The sequence below is a fragment of the Chrysochloris asiatica genome, unplaced genomic scaffold (assembly GCF_000296735.1).
Source record: "Chrysochloris asiatica unplaced genomic scaffold, ChrAsi1.0 scaffold00033, whole genome shotgun sequence".
NCBI lineage: Eukaryota > Metazoa > Chordata > Mammalia > Afrosoricida > Chrysochloridae > Chrysochloris > Chrysochloris asiatica.
In genome coordinates, this window is record NW_006408551.1 from 14617767 (window position 1) to 14636907 (window position 19141).

The following is a 19141-nucleotide window of genomic DNA, read 5'->3' on the forward strand; positions in this document are numbered from 1 at the left end:
GGAGCCAGCCCTTCAGGCATATGTTTGATACGAGGGGAATGCCAGGTCAGCTCATCTGTAACGTCTAATTCTGTGTCCGAGTGGGGTAGGGCGGTCGGAAACGCTTAATAACAGGCTGGCGATTACTGCTTCTATGGGGAAGATCTAGGAGCGCTCCTGCCCCTATTAGATTAGGCCCTTTTTGCAGTCAGCATGTGTTTACACATCCCTGCTTCTCCAGGCTGCATAACTCTGTGTCTGTCCTACCTCCCAGTATGCTGCTCCCTGGGGTTTTAAGAGCTCTGCCGTAGCTCAGGTGCCTGGACACAGATTACTGGCAACGTGGCTCCCGGCAGGTTGGTTATCTTGCTCTCCTCCTCCAGCCTCAGTGCACTGGGGATGTGTTATCCTGGAGCTGCTGGGGGAAATCAGCCCAGACACCAAGTTCCCAAGGGTGAAACCCATGGCTGTCTTTGCGATGGTTTCTTTGTTTTTCTCCCCAAGGAAGTGTCTAGTTGCAGAGACTAGTATTTATTCACTGCCTTCCTTTACCCTTTTTTTCTACTCCCTCTAAATCTCCTTCCCACGTTAAAAGTGTTTTGTATTTCTGAATCTGGCACAGTAGTGGTTATCAGATGAAACATAAACCTCCCTCCCTTATTCAGTCAGAAGAAAGGGGGTGAAAATGACCTGATTTCAGCTTTTGCTGCAGGTGGTGAATGATCAATTCCAGTTATACTCTAGGACTCAATTTTGGTCACGAGAAAATAGTTGTGGTTTTGACTAACCAAGCCCAGCCCAGGAAGGTGATCAGCGTGATACACGGCAGGTGCTATGACAAAGTCAAGGGAGCTTATTTGTTCATATATACAGGGAATCCAAGATTACTATGACTGTAGGAATAAGATCAGTGGAGACTGAATTTCCTGGTCTTTGTTATAATAAAGCAAACGTCACGATTGTACGCTCGCTCCTCCTTTCAGCACCCCCCGTCGGGACAGCAGCCTCACAACAGGGTCTGTTTCATAGTGCCTTAAATCACCCACTGGGGTTGAAGAAGGCACTCTTGTGGCTGTTGTATGGCCAAGTCTTTTCTGGGGCAGGACTACATTTAAACCACCACAGAACGATGAGAAAACGTGGGGTATTTCATATACTTTTGGAGAAGAAAATAATATCTGTCCTAGTAGAGTAGAGTTTCTGCTCTGTAGCTTTGAAAAGAAATACCAAGGCATTGGTTGGATGCCTGTGGTTCTCTACTACAGCTTGACTTTTAGACATGGAGGACCCAACTTATTTGTTCACAGCACTCTTCCAGGACTCCAAGAGGGTCATCTTTATACTGTCATGGATTTGAGCAAATTATAGCTGTTTCTTTCCAGCCTCTTGCCTCCATATATGTGCATAGATTGTGATTCAAATTCTGAAGATAGTTCTTATCCACATACCTAAGCAGGGCAAGTTGTTTAGATGTTCTTGGTGTGCCTATTCTGTAATCAACCTTGTAGAAACAGAGAATGGCATGATTTTTCACTTTTGTAATTTGTAATACTGTAATTTTATTGTTAATGTTTGATGTTTTTTGGTCTTTGAACTTTTAAGTAATAAATTTTTTAAAAAGTAATTTAAAAAATGTTACCTGATTGATTTTGAAATTGTAGAAAAATAATACATAGCATTTGATTGTCACTTAAAATCGACTTGATGGCACCTGGTATGTGTGAGAGGAATTAAAGTTGTGTCATGTAATTTTCTTCAGTAGTAGTACATACTTTGATACATAATTCTAGTTAATAAAAGCCCAGTGTGAGTATTAAATATGTAACTATCATATCTTGCCCCATTTATTTATATTTAGTCCATAGGTTTGAGTTGAGTCAAAGAAGTTTATCTCAAGTTGCAGTTTACTTGGGATTAGAGTTCAGTTCTATTTTTAACTTGTAATCTACAATGAAGCACACATATATCAGATAACATTTTTAAATGTGGAAATCTCCAAATGTAATTGTTATAATGGGTTATTCTGTAAGATGAAAGACAATAATATAATTTTTATAGCTTTTGGTATTCTGCTTAATGTTTCTTGATAGACTTATTCCATGCAAGTGTCCTAGAGAAACAAATGGTCTCGGGTGAGAATTCTTTTTCTAATTTCACAGATATTAAGTATACTCTGCTAGGTGATGTATAGTACTGAGTTAATTATCACAGCAATCTTCTGAGATGTTATCATACTTATTTTGGAGATAAAACAACTATGAAATTCTTTATTTGTAATGCTCATAGTCATTTGGTCTGAGCCTAGGCATCAAAGTTGATTGGAGGTCTTTGTGACCTGTAGTATCATTTTTGGCTTTGTTTTCTTTATTCTAAAGGTATCTGTGGAAACCACAGGCCTTTGTGATAAGCTCCATTTCATAGGGTATTTTCTTATTTTAATAATCAATGTTATGACTTAAATCACACACCACAGCAGGAGGCATTCTTGTGGGTAATGTATCACCACTTGTTTTAAGGACATTAATGATAATTCAGCCAAATTCGGTTAATTTTTACTTTTATTTTTGTATAACTTGTGATTTTGTCCAAAATTAACAGCTGTTTATGTATTTTTCTTTCAGGAGTTGACACAAAGTTGAAGTTTACTCTTGAGCCATCTTTAGGTCAAAATGGCTTTCAGCAGGTAATTTTATTTTTGGTTTTGAACACACTTTCATTTTAAGGTATCTACAACATGCACTGAAATATATTTAATAATATACTTGTATATTATTACATATATACAAGTATATTATTAAATATATTACATATACTTGTCAGTTTTTTAAATGATTGGTAAAATAACTTATGAAATACCACGTTGCCTAGGTTTATAGTTACAATGAAAAATGTTGCACTTTCTTTTAATGGTCAATGTGGAGAACAAAATTCTAAAACCCCAGAGCCCAAATTTTTTTGGCTTGAATACCATGGTTTCCCAACTCGTGTATGTGCTGCGTGTGAGTCACAGGTGTGTTAAGGGTGCCTGAGGGCTAGGATTTGGGGTAGCCACTAGACCAATTCCATCTGGCCGAAAAAACTGACCATTTACCCCAGTGAACTATATGCATTTTGTACCATACTCTATGGGTGCAGAGATGGGAATAAGTTTGAAAAGTGCTTGTATAAGTCAGCATTATTACTTCCCCAGTATTTCTTCTTTGCTCCTAGTGGTATGATGCTCTCAAAGCAGTTGCCAGACTATCAACAGGAATACCAAAGGAATGGAGGAGAAAGGTAAGGAGGATTCCGAGGGCTAAAATACCAAAGGACCAACACTCTGTCTCTCTTAGAAGTTTCTGGAGTATAAAAAGGAAAATCTAGATTTAGTCATTTGAAATTTGTCTCTCTTCATTAGTCATTCAGTATTTATTGTCTATTCTATGCTAAATACTGTTGGTGTTCTTGGTTCTGAGGATCCAGTAGTAGAAAAAAATTAAAACAGGCAGAAGGTTTTATCTTTATGGAATTCGCAATGAATACAATATAAAGTATGTAAGGTAATGATAGGTTCTATTGCTAAAGAAAAAGCTGGGAAAGTGATAAGGAGAATGAGGCAGATTGGAGGTCGTTGTTGTGATTGTTAAGTGCTGTTGAGTTGCTTCTGACTCATAGCGACCCTGTATAGGGTTTCCAAGGAGTCTTTGGTGAGTTGATCCACTGACCTTGCAGTTCAAACTGACCTTTTAGTCCAGTGCTTATGCTATAGCACCACACAGGACTCCCAGATTGGAGGCAGGGAGTTCAAATTTAAAATCGGAAAGATAAGAGGAGACTTCACTGAAGAGCTGACATTTGAGTAAGTCTCTGAAGGAGGTGAAGGGCGAGCCATACAGGTATGTGGGGAAGTGCTTTGCAGAACGGGAACAGCCAAGGCAGAAGCCTAAGGTGGGAGCATCTCAGAAGGATTCAAGCAAAAGCAATAGGCCAGGGTGGTTGCAGCATGGTGAGCAAGGGAGAGCACTAAGAGACAGGGTTGTAGAGATACTGTGGTGCTTGGTGGTGGTGATGGCGGTGTGGGGGCACCTTGCAGGACATAGTAGGAGTTGAGCTTTTGCCCATTGTGAGATAGGACACACTGGAAAAGGTTAAGCAGAGGAGGGATATGACTTACATTTTAAATGAACTTCTTTGGCTACTGACTTGAGAATAGGCAGTAGAAGAACAAAGGCAGAAGCAGGAAAATCATTAGGACACTCGCAATAACTGAAACAAGTGGGATTAATAACTTGGATCAGGATGGAATGGATATGGAGAGAAGGCCTTAGTTTCAAGATCTATTTTAAAGGCTGAGCTGATTCAATTTCCTATAAGATTGAGTGAGAAGTTTAAGAAGAACTTCATGATGAGATTTTTGTCTGAGCAATGGAGAGGTAGAGGATCAATGTGTATGTAAATGTAGGTGTGTATGTATGTATAATTGGAAGAGCGTGGAGTACGAGATAGGTTTTAAGGTTGATATGCCTAGTAGGTATCTAAGTTGAAGGTGGCAAGTAGGCATTTGGACATAAGATTTTGATGCTTAGGAGAGAGGTCTGGCTGGAAACATTAATTAGTTATTCCTGCTAAACTCCATTCAAATACTAAACTTCACATGCTCTCTAGAATATTATTTGTGAACCTAATCTTAATACTCCTTAAATTTGAACATTAGGGAGTCCTCAAAATATACATTTAAAAAATGGCATTATGGAATCACTCTTTCTGAGACAGCTTTTCAGGATAAGGTAATCAAAGTGTGAAAATACCCAGTGATTTTTTTAAACTATCCATTGTGGGAGTCCATTTGCCAGTTTTTTGTGTGAGATAGTTGTTGTGTGCCAGCGGATCGAGTCCTACTCACTGTGACCCGATAGGACAAAGTAGAACTGCCCCGTAGGTTTCCTAGGTTGTCATCTCCATAGAAGCAGACTGCCACATCTTCTGCAGAATGGCTGGTGGGTTATAACTACACAACTTTTGGTTAGAAGCTGAGCTTCCTTCACCACTGTGCCATCTAAGGTCTGGTGGTTTAAGCACTGGGCTGCTAACCAAGAGACTGGCAGTTTGAACCCACCAGCTGCTCCACAGTGGCAGTCTGCTTCCATGAAGATGACAGCCTCGGAAACCCTATGGGACAGTTTTACTTGTCCTGTGTTGTTGCTGTTATGGGCCGTTGAGTTGGTTCCAACTCATAGTGACCCTGTGTAGGGTTTCGGAAAAGCGGCTGGTAGGTAAGCAGTTCAAACTGACCTTGTGATCCAGTGCATTATCCTGCTGTGCCACACCAGGACTCTATTCCTGTAGTGTCCCTAGAAGTCAGAATCAACTTGATGGCAACAAGTATGAGACAGGGATGATTTAAAAGCAGAAATCACTTCACAATGAAAAAGGTCATTCATGTTTGTGAATGACCTAGTGACTCTTACTCAGTTGTTCACAGAGAACAATTCAGAGCCAAGTGTAACAAAATTATAAGATAATAAAGCTAATTCAGTTCACTGAATTAACTAGAAAAATGTTTTCTTACCAGTATTCCTGGTGCCTGGATCACTGCTTGACTCATGGAAGCTCAACAAATATTTACTAAAAAATAAATGAAAGTCCATAAAAAGTTCAATTCAAGTACAATAAACATTTCCACAAGGCTCTTGTAGATTTTTATATCTGGTTTAGGCACAATAACTGTTTTCCAATAAAGAAAGGTGAAATTATGTCTACTCTAGCATTCTTTTTGTAATGTTTTAGGTTTGGCTGACCTTGGCTGATCATTATTTGCACAGTATAGCCATTGATTGGGACAAAACCATGCGCTTCACATTTAATGAAAGGAGTAACCCTGATGATGACTCCATGGGAATTCAGATAGTCAAGGTAAATACCCCTGATGTGGCCTGTTGACCTGAATTAGAAGGAAAACTCAAACAGCCAGATGTTTCCTGGATAGAGGATCAGTTGATCTCAGTCTTGGGTCTGGATGTCTAGTTTCTGCTCCCTCATTTCATTCATTTAAAACTTTTAGGCAGAATCTTGACTGTGTCTTGTCTTCCTAAATTTTAATGTTATCAATAAGAGGAAAGTATGAATGAATTAGATTTTATTCAGATTCAGTTTATTCTTCTTCAGATAATTGTTGTTGTTGTTATGTGCCGTGGAGTTGGTTCTGACTCATAGCAACCCTGTACAGTGTTTCCGAGGCTGTAAATATTTACAGGAGCAGAAAGTCTGATCTTTCTCCTGAGGAACAGCTGGCAGTTTTGAACTGCTGACCTTGCGGTTGGCAGCCCAATTTGTAACCACTACGCTACCAGAGATAAGGAGCTCTGGTAGCGTAGTGGTTACGACTTGGGCTGTGAACCGCAAGGTCAGCAGTTCGAAACTACCAGCTGCTCCGCGGGAGAAAGATGAGGCTTTCTACTCCCGTAAAGATTTACACCCTCGGAAACCCTGTACAGGGTCGCTATGAGTCGGTTCCGACTCCACGGCACATAACAACAACAACAACAACGCTACCAGAGATAATAGATTGAAATTCCTTTTTTTTTTTTCTTTAGCTTGGGACAGTTACAGCCAACTGGATTTTTACATAAAAGTCAGTGAGAAATGGAAAGTTAAATATATTTCATTTTAGAATAATTTAGATTTTGTTTGGTTCTTTGATGATTTCTTAGCTATCAGTTTATAAAGATAGGTTGACTGGCAGCTGTATTTCAAACCAGGTGGTTGAGGGTTCAGACCAGCTGTGGAAACAACTGTGCTTTACCTACTTGGATTATTACAGTTGATTAGAACCTGATGCTAAAAGCCAAGGACCCTGGTTCTGTTTGATGCCAGTATTATTCTCTTACATAAGCCTAATTTAGCACATGGCTTTTGCTTTATAAGAGCACATTAAACTGTGATGCTAAATAAGCAGAGGCTTTAAAAGGAAAGTTGTTTTTAATCCAAATTTTAGTGACCAGCGATTAGCTCCCTTTTGACCTACATTGATCTGTTTCAGACAAATGCTTAAAAAAATAATGCAATTTACTCTGTATAGTTGAAAAGCCTTTTCATCATCTACATTTCAGTTATTTTTTGAACTTCTATAAAGTTTCATAGAGATCTGAAGTATTTGAAATATTACTAGTGAATTAAGGCAACACACATTTTTATCATGAGCTTATTATTAAGAGGATCTTTTCTTCCCTCACTGAAGTGAGTGCTGGGTCAGTAAAATGACTTCAGCTCTTGAAAACCAGTCTTTGCTTGGTAACTAAATTATAGATGCTGCCTTCTTTAAATATGAAAATGCGCCAACATTCTCTGCTCCTTATACAAATTTACAAAACAATATGGAAAGACTGGTTTTTCAGTCTTGAGCTCTAGGATACAGACTGCAGGTTTTGCTATTTTGATTTTTTTTGTTAATACTTTTTGGAGTTTTAATAGCTAAATACTGTATGTTGTAGAAAGGAATAATGCTAGCATCAGTCATACATATGTTTTATCTGAAGCATAATACTAGAATAAACTTTCAGTTTATATGAAAGTATAATGTGATTCTGCTTAATTCTGAGTCATATTTTGTGTTGAATTCTGGAAACACTGTGTAGAAAATTTGTCTGCCTGAAATTTCCCTTGTAAATACCATGTACATGTCATATTTGAATTCATTAAAAAAGAAAGAAAGGAAGAAAGCTTTGAACTATTTTGGCACATGCATATAAGCACATACACATTTAAAAAAAAATTAAAACCCATGTTGGCAATTTGACTCTACTTAACGGGGAGGCAAAGAAATAACTAATGGTATTTTGGCGGTGGTAGGGAAATATAAGAGTCCTTTTAAAAAATATTAAATTGCTTTCCTCCCACTTTAGGATCTACACCGTACGGGCTGTAGTTCTTACTGTGGCCAGGAGGCTGAACAAGACAGAGTTGTGTTGAAGAGGGTCCTTCTGGCCTATGCCCGGTGGAACAAAAATGTTGGGTACTGCCAAGGCTTTAACATCCTGGCTGCACTAATTCTGGAGGTGATGGAAGGCAATGAAGGAGATGCACTGAAAGTGAGTATCAGGCTCTGAAGAAGGCTGCCTTACCAAGAGTGGAGAATTGCAACGATAATTTCCTTTATGCCCTACCCTTTCCACAGTTTCCACGGTGTTTGCCATGCTTTTGCAGTTACCCTTGGTCTTATTTCCCCCAGGTGAAGGAGAAGCCAAATGAAAAGCTGCCAAATGTGAGGAGAATGATTATGTTTTTAGTCTCTCTTATAAGACATGTTTTTAAAGCAAAGTAAATACCAACTATAATAGTTACCCATTGATGTGTTACAAGTTAGCTGTTCAAAAGAGCAAAACTTTATTATTTCAGTTTGAGGCAGGAATCTGAGCACAGCTAAGCTGGGTACCTCTGGCTTAAAGTCCCTTGTTGTTAAGTGCTGTCGAGTCGGTTCTGACCCATAGCAACCCTGTATAGGGTTTCTGAAGAGTGGCTGGTGAGCTTGAACTGCTGACCTTGTGGTTCAAACCAGTTTTGCAGTCCAGCACCTTAAACCACAGTGCCACACCGGGACTTCAGAGACCCTTCATGGTGGTGAGAGTGTGTCATGGAGTCAATTCCGACTCATAGCTATCCGGTATAGGGTTTCCAAGGCTGTAAATCTTCACAGGAACAGAAAGTCTCATCTTTCTCTTGTGGAATGGCTGGTAGTTTCGAACTGCTTACCTTGAGGATAACAGCACGACTTGTAAGCACTGTGCTACCAGAGCTCCTTCAGAGTCCCTTAAGAGGATGCATTTAAATGATTGGCCAGGGCTGCAGTTGTATCTAAAAACTTAATCGGAGGGATCATTTGCTTTCAAGTGTATTCATGTGGTTGTTGGCAAGATTCAGTTCCTTGAAGGCTCTTGGACTTAGAGCCTCCATTCCTTGCTGGCTGTTGGCTGGAGGCCTCCATTAGTTTCTTGCCACTTGATCCATTTTATCTCACAACAGCGTGACTTGCTTCCCTTAGAGTGAGCAAGAGAGTTTGAGAGAACAAGGCAGAAGAGAATAAGTTACAGATTTTTAATTCAATATTGGAAGTGAGTGTCCAACATTTTGCTGGAGTCCTGGTGTGGTGCTGTGGGCTAATGCACTGGATTGTAGGTTGGTTTGAACTGCAAGGTTGGCAGTTCAAATTCACTAGCCATTCCTCAGAAACCCTATACAAGGTCACTGTGAGTCATAACCAACTTGAAGGCACTTAACAACAACATTCTTTAGAAGCTAGACACTATGTCCAGTTTATAGTCAAGGGACTATCCTCAGTGACTGCCAGGTGAGAGGGAGGGATGGGGGACTCAAAGACTGCCATCATACCAGTCATGATAATTCTGGGTCAGGAGATCCAGGAGGAGGTGGATTTACAGGGAATATTTATGATGGAAGATATTTTCATGGAGAAATGTTACAGTGGTGAATTAGACTGAGATCATCTTCTAATCTTTGAAGTCTTGTGGTTGTCAAGTGCTTTGGAGTTGCTTCTGACTCATAGCGACCCTCTGTAGGGTTTCTGAGGAGCTGCTGGTGGGTTTGAACAGCTGACCTTGCGATTAGCAATCCAGTACTTATCCTACAATGCCGCACCAGGGCTCCTTTGAAGTCTAGGACCTTTATTATTAAAATAAAAAAATATCTGGAAACACTCGGAAATGGAACATTAGCAATTTAAGCTTATAGGTCTGAATGTGAGTCAGTGAATCACCAGAAGTGTAGTCTTTGTAAGAACGGAAGTATTTTAAATGTGGAAGATGTCTACTGCCTTGTTTGCTTAGGGCACTGCGAGATTACTCATTCATATTTGAACCTTTGAACTGTAGTTGATTGTAGTGCTTTATGATATATGAAATGAATACTTAGTCTTTGTATTTGAGCAGAGGTGGAAGGAATTGCTCTGTTTGAACATGGTGAATACCCTAGTGATATTCTCAATCGCTAACGAATGTGATATGGAAAAATAAACAAATGTTCCTCCTGGTTTCATAGACATTATGGTGGAATTAATTATAATTCCATTCTAACATGTTTTATATTTGGATTATTCCTTTTTCTTTTTCTAGCCCTGTATTTAAGGAAACATTTTGAAGATATTTGTTCATCAAATGGAAAAAAAAAAAAAAAAAGAAATAACAAATGAAATATGAATTTAAAATATTTTCTACTAAGAAACAATTTGGTTTACTCTGTCAGATTTAGTCATTTACTTTCTAGCAGATGTAATATATGACTCTGAAACGGGAACTTTTGAAAATTTAGGATAAGAGCTTATGATTAAGTGCTGAGGAGACAGGGTGAGGTTTGGGGAAGGAAAGATATATGTTAATCAAGTCATGAGAGGACTCCTTGAAAAACTAGGAATTCACATAAAATCATGGATTAGATAAACCAAAGAAATAAAATATTTATATTTCTGCCCATGAAAAACTGACCCCCGTAGGATGAGAAGCCATCATCATTATTAAGGAACATGTAGATCTTCATCATAAAACATTTAATATGCAGGGGACAGATGGGTTTATGAAGAAACACTTCTCATACAAAGGAAAAAATTGGGTGTCAGTGTTTTTCCAGCAGTTATTTTGGCTTCTCAAAATGAGGAGAAGCAGCTCTTAAACATCCATTAATATTCGGAACATGGAATGTATGGAGTATGAGTCTAGGAAAATTGGGAGGTGGAAAAATGAAATGGAGTGCATAAACATCAATATCCTAGGCATTAGTGAGCTGAAATGGACTGGTATTGGCCATTTTCAATCAGGCACTTATGATTTACTATGCCAAGAATGGCATCACATTCATCATCAAAAAGAACATTTTAACATCTGTCTTGAAGTATAATGCTGTTTGTGATCGGATAATCTCAGTATGCCTACAAGGAAGATGAATTAATAATATTCAAATTAACTCACCAACTACTAAAGCCAGTGATGATGAAATAGAAGAATTTTACCAACTTCTTCAGTCTGAAATTGATCAAACATGTAATTGAGATGTATTGATAATTACTGGAGATTGGGATGCAAAAGTTGGAAACAAAGAGGAAGGATCAGTAGTTGGAAAATAAGGCCTTGGTGATAAAAACAGTGTTAGAGATCGCATGATACAATTTCATAAGCCAAAGACATATTCATTACAAATACTTTTTTTTTTTTTTTCAACAACATGAAAGACAACTATACACATGTGCCTCACCAGATGGACTACACAGAAATCAAATTAAGCTACATCTGTAGAAAGAGATAGTGGAGAATCTTCATTATCATCTACCAAAAGAAGGTCAGGGGCAGATTGTGAAACAGTCCATCAGTTGCTCATATTCAAGTTCAGGCTAAAGCTGAAAAAATTAAAACAAGTCCACAGGAGCCAATATATGACCTTGAACATATCCCACCTGAATGTAGAGATCATCTGAAGAACAGATTTGATGCATTAGACACTAAAGACCGAAGAACAGAAGAGTTGTGGGATGACATTAAGAGCATTATACAGGAAGAAAGCAAAAGGTTATTAAGAGGACAAGAAAGAAGGAAACGACCAAATGGATGCCAGAACAGACTCTGAAACTTGCTCTCCAGTGTAGAGATGCTAAAGAAAATGGAAATAGAAGAAGTGAAGAGGTAGAAGAGCTGAACTTTAAATTTCAAAGGGCAGCTCCACAAGACAAAGTCAAATATCATAATGAAATGTGCAAAGACATGGAGTTAGAAAACCAAAGGGAAGGAAACACTCAGCATTTATCAGTGTGAAAGAACTGAAGAAAAAACTCAAACCTAGATTTGCAATACTTAAAGATTCTTTGGGCAAAATAGATTCTATGGGCAAAATGGACTCCTGATGTGGTGCTGTAGCACAGGAGTGTGAACCATAAGGTCTGCAGTTCAAACCCAGTAGCTGCTCCTTGGAAATCCTGTACAGGGTTGCTGTGAGTCAGAATCTACTCAGCAGCATTTAGCAACTTGGGCAAAATATTGAATGATGCAGAAAAACATCGAAAGAAGATGGAAGGAGAAATACAGAGTCACTGTACCAAAAAGAAATGGTTGATATTCAGCCATTTCAAGAGGTAGCATATGATCAAGAGTCAGTGGAAGGAAAAAAGTCCCTGAAGGAAGAAGTCCAAGGTGCACTGAAGGTGTTGTTGGCAAAGAACAAGACTCTGGGAATTGATGGAATGCAAGTTGAAGTCTTTCAACAAATTGATAGAGCACTTGCCAAGAAATTTGGCCAACTGACTAGAAGAGTTCCATATCTGTGCCCATTCCAAAGAGGGGTGATCCAACAGAATGCAGAGATGATCAAACAATATCATTCATGTTACATGCCAGTAAAATTTTGCCAGGATGATCAGCGTCACACAATGTGTGAAGCAGATATGTGAACACTTGAGCTCACTACAGCAACAACAGAAAAATTTCCATGCATGTGGGGAGTTCAAACCCTTGTAGTTCAGGCGTCAGCTGTACTTTTCTTATTGCTGAGTTTCTTCTCTGAGGTGATGATACCTTATCGAGTAAACTCTATCTTGACAAGACTGAAGAGACTCCCTGGTTCTGCTCACCCCTGTAATAAAAGCCTTTGGTGTGGCACTGTGGGTTAATGTGCTTAACTGCAAAGTCACTTTGAAACGCAAAGTCTGTGGTTCAAGCTCACCAGCTGCTTCTCGGATACCCTATACTGGGTCGCTGTATGTCGGAACTAACTTGACGGCACTTAAGTAACAACAGGTCTTCAGAGCCCTTGTGTGATGCTGTAGGATAAGCACAGAACTAGTAGCCACAAGGTCGATAGTTCAAACCTACCAGCTACTTTTGGAGCCTACACAACAACCACAAGTTTGGCTTTCTGATACATATGTCCCAAATGGTCAACATTACAGGCTAGGGATGAGAAGAAAATGATCTCTTGGTAAAGCTGGTAGGGAATTTTTTTTTCTAGACAATGGGAGTTTTGCACTATCTTGAAAATCAAAATGTGAGACTACTTCCATGCCAAACATGTAGGGCAGGCTGTGATTTTGTTTTTCATTTTGTTTTAGATGTACCCCAGGGGATGAGTTGATCTTTTAGTGGGTTTGTAACTTTTTAGTGAGCATACAAGCTGACAGAAAAAGAACCAGATATACAGAACTCACATGTGTTTTGGAGAGTCATACTGGTGCCTTTTGACATTCTGGATGGTAACACAAACAGAAAGAATGAAACTAATCTGAGGAAGTTATGTAGTTGTGTTGACAAGTTGTGTTAACGTATGTTGACAGTCTTATGAAAGTTACCCAGATTTAAAAATGGCTTAAAAAGCATCAGTTCAAAGAAAATCTGTTGTAATATCCTAAGAGAGGGAAGTAATCTGTAATAATCCAGGTTAATGGTAAGTGAATCTCAGCCCTTGGTTTTCATGTGAACATTGTAAAATTGTGCTGTCTTTCAAGAAGCCAGAATGGAGACTCCTGCTGGCTAATACTCTGTCATCCGTCTGAGTGTGGCTGAGGGTTGTATAATCACAACTACATAAGGGGTAAGCTTAGGTCTAGCAGCCCATCTAGCAATTTCAGACAACAGCAGACTTTGGATATGAGTTACTTTAGACTGCCTGCCACTCATTGGGGGTTATAGATGATCCTAAAAATCCAGAACATTTGGTACCGACACATTTACAGAATGTTGTGGTTTGGCTAACCACTCTTTGTCAACTGAGATGTGTTCTTTCTGTTATTCGGATCCTGGTAGGTAGTACTGACACAATGTTCTTTATCTTTTTCTTCAGATTATGATTTACCTGATTGATAAAGTACTTCCTGAAAGCTATTTTGTCAATAATCTCCGGGCGTTGTCTGTGGATATGGCTGTCTTCAGAGACCTCTTGAGAATGAATCTCCCTGAATTATCACAACACTTGGACACTCTTCAGAGAACTGCAAACAAAGAAAGTGGAGGTAGTGATCCAGTGTTGCTCTATGCTTTGAAAAGATTTCACACTATTCATTTCCACTGTGCAGGTGCCTGAAGCTTGGCTGGAAATGCATTTTCCAGTTATTTCTGTTGATGAACATTTTACACAATGAAAATAGATTTCTATAAAGAGAAGCACAACAAAACTGGAGAAAAACAAAACAAACCCAGGACCACATGCTAACCTCATGGTCATAGTTAGGAAGTTAGTTGAAAGCCTAATACTTTAACTGTACCAGATCAGCAACTAAAATGCTATACTGCATTCTAGATACAGAAGGGCGTACAGTTCCGCAGAAGAAAGATGAGGCTTTCTGCTCCTGTAAAGATTTACAGGCTCAGAAACCCTGTACAGGGTCGCATAACCACCACCACCACCACCAGCTAGTTAAATTTTGCTAATCTGGCACCAAATCCACACTAGTTCTTGAAAACGGAGCCATAGATACAATTGAGTACAAACCATGACTTTGCCTGAACCATTGAGGTTATGGGGGAGTGGCAATTTCATAAAATTGTAGGAGATAAAAGCAGCCCTGTGGATTGAACTGTTTTACTATTCCTTTTATTTATTCATGTTTTGGGCATTAAGATTTAACTGAGGTGAATCAGCCTGTTCTTGCTGGTGAGAGGCTCTTCTTGACCTCAGCAAGGTAGAATCTGAACCACTGAAGGCAGACCCTTGAATGAGGCCGTAATGGGGATTGTTCCGCAAACAGCTTTGTCTTGTGGGCATCGTGCAGTTTTCAGGAGAACAACTTGAGTTATTCACTGTAATTGCACCGATTGCATTTTCTAGACTGTGCTCAGGATGCCAGAGAAGCAGTTAGAACTTTGTGTTTCCAGTAAATGGTTACCAGTTCCTGTTTTAGGCTATGTATTCATAGTCTTGTCTGTCCCCCATATTTGGGAAAATATTAAAAGAGTGTGGTGCTGTAGTATAATGCACTAGACTGTATGGTCAGTTTGAACCTTAAGATCGGCTATTCAAACCCACTAGCCACTCCTCAAAAACCCTATACGGCGTTGCTATGGATTGGAACCAACCTTTCAGCGCTTAACAACAACAACAACAACAACAACAATTTGTAATTAAAATACATAGAAGATTGAGTAACACTTAGTGTCTCTAAGTGCATGATGGATTTGTAGGATGAGCAATGGACTGTGAACCACAGGGTCTGCAGTGCTAGCCCCCCCAGCCTTTCTTCAGGAGAAAGATGAGGCTTTCTGCTCCCGCAAACATTTACAGCCTCGGAAACCCCTATAAAGGGTTGCTGTGAGTTGAAACAGAGTCGATGGCACTTAACAACAATAATATCTCTTTAAGTATTTCCTTATGTTATGGATTGAATTGTGTCCACACCCCACACCCGCCTGCCCCCCGCAAAATATGAGGGAGCTTCAAACTGCTCATGATAAAATGTAATAGAAAGGTAATGGAATTTTTCCATGAACTTCTTGTGTGTTAACGTGATTTTCAGTATTACATAATTAGCCTCCATTTTGTGATATGATGTTACTATCCCACTATCCTCATCTCTGTTTTTGGGTTTTGGTTATGCTAATGAGGCAGGATGACATCTACAGGATTGGGCTGTATCTTGAGCTGGTTTCTTTTGTGACACACAAAGGAGTTGACAGGCAAGTGGAAATCAGAGGAGCTTAACTACCACCAAGAGAGAACAAATAGAAGCAGAGCACAGTCTTTGCACCTGAGGTCCCTGGGTTGTAAAACTTCCAGACTCAAGAGAAGATTGATGCCAAGACACATGTAGATCTCCAAAAGACTAAGCCTACAGATATTGAAGGGAGACCAGGATTTTCCTCCAGACCTGACACAGAGAGAAAGTGTTCCCCCTAGAGCTGGCTCTGAATTTGAACTAAATTATAACCTCCTAAAATGTGAGTCCTGGTGTGGTGCTGTGGGCTAATGTGTCTGCTGCAAAGTCGTTTGAACTGCAAAGTCGGTGGTTCAAGCTCACCAGCTGCTCCTTGGAAACCCTATGCAGGGTCTCTATGGGTTGGAATCGACTCAACGGCACTTAGCAACAACAACAAACAGTGAGAGGAGTCCTGGTGTGGCACTCTGGGACAACACAGTGGACCACAAGGTCAGTTTGAGCCACGTGGTCGGTGGTTCAAACTCACCAGCCACTCCTTGGAAAACCTATACAGGGTTGCTGTGAGTCAGAACTGACTTGACGGCACTTAACACCAACAACAGCAACAACAACAAACTGAGAGACTAGATTTTGTTTGTTAAAGACATCCACTTGTCGTGTTTCTGTGATCTGTGATAGCACCTTCTGTCTTTGTGCTGCTATAACACAAAATCCCACTAGAACGTGGCTTTAAAGAGCAGGAATTTATGTTCTCTAAATTCTGGAGGCTAGATGTCCAGATTAGGGTTTTAATCATATTCCTTCTTTCCTTGTCATTAGTCCCTGACATTTCATGGTTCCTTGGCATGTCGGTAATCCTCATGCAGTGTCTGTCTTCCACTGTGTATCTTTCTGACTCACAGTGACCCCCGCAGGACAAAGTAGAATTGCTCCATAGGATTTCCCAAATGGTAAATCTTTATGGGAGCAAACAGCCTCATCTTTCTTCAGTGGGTTTGAATCACCAACTTTGGTGTTAGCTAGCCCAGTGCTTACCTCACTATACCACCAGGGCTCCTTTTTTGTGTCTGTGCTGTTCTTCTTGTAACACAGAAGTGAGTAGGTTTAGGATTCATCCTACACTGCTAAGATCTCAACACATGGATTAATTCTGTTACAGTAGATGCATTGTGACAGGTGATTCCAGTGCATTGATGAGATTACATCTGCAGGGGTAGGAGTTATGATTCCAGCATGATTCGGTTCATGTCACTTCCTAAGCCATTTGATTAGTAATCCTCTAATTTATTTGACTGAGCCATATATACTTGCCAGTCCTTTGTGTTGTTTTCAAACAGACCAAGCTTTGCTGATCCTATCGTTAAAGACGCTTGCTTGGGCTAAATGTTGCATGTTCCCTCCATCTCTCAATCCCTTTATACTCTGCCCTGCACTTGGCTGCAACAAAAGACTTCAGACTCTACACTCTGAACAAAGATACTCCCATTGTTCATAGATGAGGGAGAAGAAAATGACTGCAGAGGAGCTGGCCTCATTTTCCTTACACTTGAGTAAATGAATGTATTGACTAATTTGGAGGGGAAATCAAATTAAATATTGAAATTTTTTTAAAAGCTGAGGTTTTTATCTCATTAGAGCACATACTTATGCTATTCTAGGAAATGGAAGGGGGAAATGTTTTTTAATGAATTCAGAAACTTCAAAAGTGGTCTGTATTCCAGATCTTTAAAACTGTGTATAATTTAAATAGACAAGCAGTTTATAATGTTTATGTTTATAATACTTATATCAGTTGAATCTATTCAAAGTGGGGTTTATAAGATGTTGAGAATCGGATGCTCTTGCCTTTAAGAGGAGTCCCTGGTTGGTGCAGATAGTTTAGGGCTCAGCTACAGTTGGAAGTTCAAGTCTACCCAGAGGCTCCTTAGAAAATCGGTTTGGCGATCTATTTCTCAAAGATTGTTGTTGATGTTGTTTAGTGCTGTTGAGTTGATTCCGACCCATAGCGACCCTGTATAGGGTTTCCAAGGAGCAGCTGGTGAATTTGAACCACTGACCTTGCAGTTCAAACGACTTTGCAGTTTGACGCATTAACCCACAGCATCACACCAGGACTCATTACAGCCATTGAAAACTTTATGGAGTACAGTTCTACTTTGACATACATGTATACATATATATGTGTATTATATACATGCACACACACGCATATATGGAGTCTTGGTGTGGTGTTGTAGGATAAGCACTGGACTGCCAACCATAAGGTTGATTGTTCAAACCCTGCATCCGTTCCTTAGAAACCCTATACTGGGTCCCTATGAGTCAGATCTGACTAACAGCAAACCTTTATTAGGGTACTTAAGTATATGAATCTTTGTAGGAACAGAAAACTTCTTTCTCGCGTGAAGCAGCTGATGGGCTCGAGCCACCAGCCTTGTGATTTGCAATCCATTGCTTATCCTATAGAGCCACCAGGCTCCCAGATGTGCATTTTTTTGCTCCCCCTTTTGAGCAAATCCTTTATATAAAAATTGTATCATTTGTGAAGAAAACATTCTCCTTAATTTCTAGCATCCCACAATAGATAAGAGTTAAAGTAAGCTTTAGGTTAAAGTTTCTTAAATAACTTAAAAAGTCTGTGAGGTTCTTATTACATTTTAAAAAATGTCTACAGAAGAGGGAAGGATAAAGAAGGAAAAAACCACGTTTTGGGCATGTGAAGAAATCAGTAGCAAATGTAACTTTTTTTTTTTGGTGGTCGTGGAAGACTGAAAGAGGCTATGTGTCCACCTTACACATGATCACTTCTAAAGGAATTCAGTGTGTTTGCTTTCTTTCAGGTGGATATGAGCCCCCACTTACAAATGTCTTCACCATGCAGTGGTTCCTGACTCTTTTTGCCACATGCCTCCCTAATCACACAGTCTTAAAGATCTGGGATTCAGTCTTCTTCGAAGGTTCAGAAATCATCCTAAGGGTGTCGCTGGCTATCTGGGCAAAACTGGGAGAGTAAGTGATTTTCTTCTTCCATTCATTTCTTCATTGTTGAGGGCTTTAACCAGTTTGTGTTCTCTAACTAGTAAATCATCAATACTCATAATTAAGTGTGAGGAAGAGAGAAAGTTGTGAACCTTGCTCAATTACTCTAGAGTTCTGAAATCTCACCAGGTGCACTCTTGATTGATTTGGGGGCAGATGGAATCTATTTTGGCGGGAAGAGGGAAGGAGTATTTTGCGGGTAGTTTCTCCTTGTCCTCAGTAAAAGGAGTTTTACAGGAGTGACTGGTTGATTCTTTATTTACTTTCAATTTTTTAAACTTTTTATTGTGAATGCAGTGAAGGTTTACAGACAGGATCATCAGTTTTACATCCAACAAATCATACACTTTATTTCATCTCAATGCTTGCAATCCCCTCCCTACAACAGTTACCCTGCTTTCTCCCTATGCTTCCTGTTTCCATTCCACCCGCCTTCCCATCCCTTCTCAGCTTTATCCTTAGGTAAATGTCCTTTGATTTTGATTGATTGTTCCAAAGTGAACATAT

At 39.5% G+C, this 19141-nt stretch overlaps 1 protein-coding gene across 1 annotated transcript in view; it reads left to right on the forward strand.

The window, feature by feature from the left end:
• TBC1D30 (TBC1 domain family, member 30) overlaps nt 1–19141 on the forward strand; it is a 77934-nt gene that overhangs the window by 542 nt on the left and 58251 nt on the right. The window contains exons 2-7 of the mRNA XM_006859522.1: nt 2601–2662; nt 3190–3255; nt 5746–5871; nt 7860–8045; nt 13786–13954; nt 18436–18604. Coding sequence (XP_006859584.1) covers nt 2601–2662; nt 3190–3255; nt 5746–5871; nt 7860–8045; nt 13786–13954; nt 18436–18604 — 778 coding nt within the window. The remainder of the gene's footprint in view (nt 1–2600; nt 2663–3189; nt 3256–5745; nt 5872–7859; nt 8046–13785; nt 13955–18435; nt 18605–19141) is intronic.